The sequence below is a fragment of the Manduca sexta genome, chromosome 28 (genome assembly GCF_014839805.1).
Source record: "Manduca sexta isolate Smith_Timp_Sample1 chromosome 28, JHU_Msex_v1.0, whole genome shotgun sequence".
Taxonomy (NCBI): Eukaryota; Metazoa; Arthropoda; class Insecta; order Lepidoptera; family Sphingidae; genus Manduca; species Manduca sexta.
In genome coordinates, this window is record NC_051142.1 from 8,626,726 (window position 1) to 8,634,141 (window position 7,416).

General features: G+C 32.9%; 1 protein-coding gene and 1 long non-coding RNA gene across 2 annotated transcripts; one reads left to right on the plus strand and one right to left on the minus strand.

Moving 5' to 3' along the window:
• Window positions 1–774: 774 nt before the first annotated feature.
• Window positions 775–5,011, plus strand: LOC115450432. Its single transcript, XM_030178448.2, has 8 exons — window positions 775–894; window positions 1,136–1,256; window positions 1,338–2,100; window positions 2,444–2,646; window positions 2,821–2,930; window positions 3,788–3,994; window positions 4,132–4,358; window positions 4,599–5,011. Exons 1-8 carry the CDS (start codon window positions 775–777, stop codon window positions 4,828–4,830), a joined length of 1,983 nt encoding a protein of 660 aa, XP_030034308.1. The 3' UTR covers window positions 4,831–5,011.
• On the minus strand, window positions 5,002–6,118 carry LOC115450433. Its single transcript, XR_003939285.2, has 2 exons — window positions 5,730–6,118; window positions 5,002–5,118 (listed from the first exon to the last, which is right to left on the minus strand). It is a non-coding gene; the product is annotated as an uncharacterized LOC115450433 (long non-coding RNA).
• Window positions 6,119–7,416: the final 1,298 nt, after the last annotated feature.

The window sequence follows — 7,416 nt, forward strand, 5'->3', positions numbered from 1 at the left end:
AGTATGACAAATAATTGTACCAAGTTTCGTTAAAATCCGTCGAGTAGTTTTTGTTTCTATAACGATTATACAGACAGACAGACAGACAGACAGACAGACAAAAATTTTACTAATTGCATTTTTGGCATCAGTATCGATCCCTAAACACCCCCTGATAGTTATTATTTTGGAAATATATTTCATGTACAGAATTGACCTCTCTACAGATTTATTATAAGTATAGAATAGATAGATATAGATATAGAAGATATAGATAGATATATATAGATATAGATAATAATCATCCCAAATCTGACTGTTCCTTTGGACCATTACCTACGGTACAGACCTACGTTAACGATGTTTATCGAAATCGATGGACTGAGGTATCCCTAGTTTCATGTTTAAAAGTAAAATGTCACTTTTAAATTTTAACGTTTGATTATTGTTTGCGTTTAGTGAAAGCTGTGCTTACAAGTTACAACTAAAAGCTTTTTATGGATTTTTAAAGCTTTTTTCCTAAAGATTACAGCCCGTCAACAGTGTATTAATTGTTATTAAGTCGCTGATTCAAGGATTACCTGATTATTTAATTTTTTTTTTGTTGTAAACTTAAATCATTTACTTTTCATTGTAAACTATTAATGTTGCTCCAACTTAAGGCGATGGCGTCCATCATCTTCCACCATCCACGAGTATCTTCTACCTATTTTGTTAATTTGATGTGAACACCTTAGTTATGTCAATATCAATTTATATTTAGCTTATTCAGTTCCCAAACTCGAGATATCAAAAATGACTCTAGCATTTCATAAATGTAGGCTTTGCTTGAAGCTTGGTGATTTCTGTTCTATATTCGATCAGGATGATACCGTTAAATTATCCGACATGGTTATGTCTTTCGCTAATGTTAAGGTAAGAGTACTTACATTTTACACCAATTGTGATCTGCATATTAGTATCGAACAAAAATCCTTCACAGTTTATTCCACACACCTGTTTTTTTTATTATGTTGACAACGCATAATTATTTATTGGATACTTCGATTTTGATAAATCTTTTTATATACTATCGAGAAGTCTGATCCCTATACTAATGAATAACTATCCTTATGCTTAGTTTGTTACAATCTGTAGACGAAGTTTTTGTTTTCAGATATTTGAAGGTGATGGTTTTTCTGATCGCGTTTGTACATCATGCATAGAAAATTTAAGCACAGCTTATTTATTTAAGCAACAATGTGAGCGAATTGACCATCTAATTAGAAAGTCTCCAGGTACATTTTACTTTATAAAATATTAATATAATTTAAATATGTAAATTTTTTGTTTCTAACATTACTCTTAATTATTTATAGATACTGATATTAATAAACCACCCCTCACAAACTACGATGATTTCTTCAACAAAGAGTTCCATGTTCACACAGAATATGAGTCTGGAGAAGATGAAAAAAACGAGAGCTATGATAATAACACCAATGCTGAAGCTTATTGTGGATCTCGGCATGAGATAAGTGATGAGACAGACAGTGATGTTGACTCAATTAAATGTATGGCCTGCAATCAGTCATACAGCAATATAGGTAGCCACAGGTGCCACACAGTATGTACTATAGAGCGTAATGGCTTGCAGCAGTCTAGCAGCAGCAATGAGACTTTGGTTGCCACTGACATAAGTCAAGAAAACATCCAATCAAGACCCACACCTCCTGGTTCTACAAAATCTTCATACATTGATGTGTCATGTTTGTTGTGTGATGCAAGATATGACCAGTACGACAGTTATGTAATACACCTTAATAAATGTCTTACAAATGTAAAGTTACATCACTATGTTTGCCCTGTGTGCCATGAAATGTACACAGATAAATTAGCATACTTAGAACATTTGAAAGTGACACACTTCTCACAAAACACTGTACAAGAAGACTTTATAGGCCCCGGGATGGATTGCATTGATTTCCCAATATATGCCACAACAAAACCTAAAGCTGTTCGCCGCCAGATAGGTTGGTCAGTGGAAGATATTTACCAAGAGATTGATTGCAAACCACTGGAAAAGAAGGAGACTCCCACATCAAGTCCTTTGAAAACATTTTTTTCAAAATTTGGGAATGAGTGAGTTGTTACAGAATTTAAGCATGCCCTGTAAGGCTGTAATGTTATGCTTGGGATCACTAACATATTTCATGAATACCTCAGTCATCAAAACTAATTGTAAATATGCTTGGGTTACAGATGCTTCCTTGTTCCAGAAAATAAAATACTTCTGCTCTTCAATTATAGGCTTCCATTGAACTGTGTATGTACAAAACATTATATTGATAATAATATAATTTAGTTACACATGGCCAAGTAATATAGGTCAATGTTTATCATAGAGGCATTGCAACATTGATGTGTGTGATGAGATTGTAGCGAGAATAACTCAGATTAGTTAAAATAATTTTGTAAATTGCAGGACTTTTAGCAGGCAGAGTACACCAAAAAAAGTCAGTTTCAGAAAATTTATTGAAAATGGCAAGGCCAAAACTTCTATACACCTGCCATTCCAAAAATATATTCAGAATTATAAATTGAAGAAGAAAGCAACTGCTTACAGTCCTATTAAAGGAAAACTTCAAGTATCAACTAAAATAAAAGCCAGCTTGCCTGAAGTCTCAGGTACGGAAAACATTATTGAATATTTTTTTAATTGTTCAAATCCCTACTGCAGAATAATTTTTATGTTAGTCACAGACCCCATCTGAAAATTTGTAAATCCTGTCCACAGCAATAAATACAAATTATATGAATGTTATTAACTTTAATGTTAAAATACAATTATCTGATTTTCAGACAGTGATTACAGCTCTCCTAGTGGTACATCAGAGGAGTCATGGAAACTAAAGCAAAATTTAATTTGTGCATGTGACAAAAAAATATTCATGCTCTCTGAGTCTGTTAAAGTGAGTATTGACTATTATTTTAGAAAATTCCGAATCAATACCCCAATCACCAATAACCTTTTTATAATATAAAAAATGTGTTTTTTCAGTACTTAGGTACAATATTGATAAATATTATGTATGGTATATTAATGTCTAGACTTATGCATAATTACATCAGTCTCTTTCAGCAACCTTAAACTGTATGTGAATTGTGAAGCAATACATACATAAATCAAGAACAATTGAGACAATCTGAAAGTAACAATAGTTTTACTACAACTTACCTGACTAACCATATATATATTAGTGATGTAACGAATATTCGCATCCGCATTCGCATTCGCGAATATTCGCATATTTTTGGATATTCGCATTCGCAAAATTTCTGCGAATGATTTGCGAATGTCAATATCAAAAAAAAAATATTTGTTGATAATAGGAGACTGCCTCGGTGGCATAGTTCTACTGCATGTGCGGTACTTTAATAAAGCTTAAAAATACAATTCTCATTAGAACTTGTAACACAATAGCAAGTAAGAAATTAAAAGCATTTGAAAGAAACAAAAACAAATTCTTCTATAATTTTTTTATCAGTCTTTACATAACTTTTTAATGATTAGATAATTATCATCTTGAATAAATATCTAAAGAATATATTAAATAAACTAAAACGATATTCTTCTACAATAAACTATAACTCTTTCTTAAAACATACCAATTAATTAACTATTTAGCCATAGAAAATTGGCGCCAAATTTGAACAAAAACTAAACATTCGCATTCGCGAATGTCGGTAGCAGATATTCGCATTCGCGAATGTTCAAAAAATGACATTCGTTACATCACTAATATATATATATATATATTCCTCTTAGGATCGAGATAGACTTACAGCTATGATAAATGAGTTGGGCGGAGTTGTGGCAGAAAACACCAAAATGGAAATGTTAGCAACACATTTCGTATCTGTGTTGCCAAACGACACATTCACAGGGATGATGGTGTGCGCCCTCGCCACTGGCAAATGGTTGCTAAGTATTAACTTCATTTACGACAGTTTTCGGTGCAAAAAGTTTTTACAGGTACGGAGGTTATCAAATTTTGTTGCGGGATTCATCAGCCCATGCTATTAATTTAAAACATCTTTCATTTTACTTGCTTTAATGATATAAACTATTTGTAAATATAATAAATATACTTACTCTCACTTTTTATGCAGGAAAGCCTTTATGAATGGATGAAACACCCGAAAATTTTAGAAATCGATAGCACAAGTGTTGAAGTAGCTCGAGCAGCAGTCTATTGGCATTCAGAGCTTGAGGCACAGAGCAACAAGTATCCCTTTGAAGGCAAACAGATTGTTCTCATTATGAAGAAAAAGTACAGACAATATTATCAAATGATTTTCAAAACATTAAAAGCTAAACCTGTCACATATGATCCCAGGTAAATACATTATCAATTTTATGTCTAATTATAAAATCTTTCAGCTCTATGTAAATTTTGTATTATTTCTAGACACACACATTGTGTTTCTATCCCAGCCGGTATATGGCAGAGGGATAACCAGGGTACCCACTTCTGGGCCACATAGGGAAACTAGGATTCAAAGGGTTTTAAGGAACTGCTACTATTATGATTATACTTTTTTAAATGTCCAGAGTATAATTTATGATTTTTCCTCAGAACTCCAGGCAGCTGTTGCACCGCAGACTATTGCTTTGTGGACATGAAGATAATAGAAAGAGTGAAACTGCGATTCTTCGCTCGTCACAACGTGCCTGTATTCCCATATCAGTACATCCTAGTATATTTGTTGAAACGAGGCCATGTTGAAGATGAATACAAATATCTACTACAAGACTGTAAGAAGATATTTTCGCCAGACACTATGTATTTATTAAATAATACATACTAATGTAACTAAGGTAGACTTAATAATCTTCCATAAATTGTGCCTTATAGTTTTTAAGAAAATAATCTTATAGTTTTTTAAAGAATATTTTTTTATCTTGATAATGACTAAATATAGATCATACACATTATAATGTTGGGTTTAATGGATTATATTATTTTGAAATATATACTATATTTTTAAACGATTTTTTATTTATTACCTACATAATATTTATCTAAAAGAGTGTGATGTTAGTCGTCCTTTGTTTCGGTGACGATATTCTTGAACATTTGTGTTTTGTACTTTTATCTGTTGGTAAAAATATGTAATAAGTATTAAAATATTTTGATTGCACCGCACACACACCGTCTGCCCTGTAGACGCCAGTAGAAAATCTTTTATATCTGCATGGGCAAAAATGTTAATATGGTCTGTTGCACATGAAAACTTTGAATAACAACCTGTTACGATGGTCGCGGGTATCACAGGTGTAGGGTGGGCAGCTGCAATAAAGTTCAGCTTTGCTATGCACATTGCGGAAATAAGCTTTAATTTTCATAAACTGCACATCCCGCATCCACGCATAGATTAGATACAGATTTTTAAATATCTAGTAGAAAAGTTACTTCTAATAGGACTAATAATGAATAACTTAAAATTGTTTACCATTCCGCTTTGAAATACAGTGGCGTATCAAGTGGGATGAGGCCCTAGGGGAAACGGTTATTAGCTACAGAGGATCAAACCCGCACCAACAAGCACAACATTGGTCACTTAAGATCATACATATTTAACTTTAAAACTGCAGATATTTTTCCAACAGTTGCATTATTTCATTATACCCGAGTCTGAGGGACACCCACGTCCACTAGCTACGTCACTGGGTTGATAGAAACTGTAAAGAGTGACTGAATTTTTACCTTTCTATACAAAATCCAACATGCAACAGAGGCAAATATTGTGCCTATCATTCCCCAGATTTGATCAGAACTTGGGAAGCCGTCGTTAAAATTGGATTTTTGTCCTGGTTCATCGCAGCTACAGAATGAGAATGTGTATTGAATCATAATAACGATTTTAACTTACTTATTAATTTGAATTTATAGACATTTACATAAAAGTTAAAACCATAAAGCATAGAATTCCTTTTGACATCAATAATCAATTCAATCAAATAAGAGAAGACAAAGATTATTTTAGAAATAGGAAGTACCTCTGTGTAAAGGTATATGAATAACCAGCAATGACGATCTTTGAATGATCAAAGGTCGTTATTACTGAGGGGACGGATTCGGTTGGGCCCTGTCTACCCCAGGATGTTGAGGCAGCCTGCATCTAATTTTTAAAACCATAAATATAATAGATTATGTAATTACAAGGACACAGAAGACTTCTATCGGTGATCGATTTGGGTTTTGACTGGTCACTCCCTTACTTTTTTTATACACTCATGCCTGTTATCCCCGAAAGAGTAGATAGGCAAGCAACTAGGGACTAGTAGGAACTATCCTATTGCGAAATCAGACTCAAAGTCCAAACTCTGCTTAAGGCTCTTATTGACGGAAACATCACTTCACCCGAGCCGGATATCAAATCTGAGACCTCAGCGCAGGAGTCACATCACAAGAAAAAGTTGTGCTATCGAGGCATTCATACTATTCATTTTTGGTAAATAATGTTTGCCGCATTCCATTGGATTTAAGCTTTAAGTTACATCATATCAAGAGTAATTAGTAATGACTGGAGTAATCACTGATTCCAAAGGAGTTCAAAAGTATAATGTATACAGTGTTGGCTCAATGACCCGAGAAAAAATATGGAAGCGTTTCCTGAATTAAAAACTAATTTAAAGATTTGTGTCTCAAAATCTCTGAAAGCTATCGTTTTGTTTTTTTTTCCATTTCATCGTTGTGTTTTAGGAGGTTTCAGTAAGTATATTTTGGATGTAATGTACTTAATGACATTTTAAGTTGTGTATTTTTGTATATGACAATTTTCAATTAGGCAACAACTCCAAATATAAAGTTTATATAGGTATGTACTTGATTTTATTATTATTATTTTTTGTTTGTAGTGGTTTTTGAAGTCAGTTTTATTTTTTATTGATTAATAGTTATGACATATACGATTACAACTATCGCGGGTCATTTGCTGTTAGTTATTGAAGAATTTTATTGTCTCCGAAGATCTTCAGCAGATCCTAATATAGAAAATCGTAGACATACAAACTTACATACATATTGGTCGAATAGAGAACCATTTTTTTTGAGTCGCTTAAAATACGCATATTTTCCTCTAATTTGTTTACTTTTTTATGATTAACATTAAGGCGTATCCTCGTAGTATACTAAATTAGGCCCAGTGTACTTATATATCAGACCATAATATTATTATGTACAGGAGGGTTGGAACCCTTATGTTCATATTTCGACTGACATCTTACGCAATTACGAACCTTATCTAAATCATTTTTAATGGAGTTTGTACGAAGATTGAATTTTTACTTGCCCAAGTACAATGTCATATTATATGCTTGTCGTCTGTTACACATTAACTTATAAAGGCTTATTGTCTGTGATAGTTTTCCTTTTAGCGTCTTTGTACAGG

Bases quoted from the DNA above. Each gene is read 5' to 3' on its own strand.
- LOC115450432 (XM_030178448.2), top strand. From the start codon at position 775: ATGACTCTAGCATTTCATAAATGTAGGCTTTGCTTGAAGCTTGGTGAT. The intron at 895-1,135 runs GTAAGAGTACTT...TTTTGTTTTCAG, and splicing joins TGTCTTTCGCTAATGTTAAG to ATATTTGAAGGTGATGGTTT. The intron at 3,995-4,131 runs GTACGGAGGTTA...CTTTTTATGCAG, and splicing joins GGTGCAAAAAGTTTTTACAG to GAAAGCCTTTATGAATGGAT.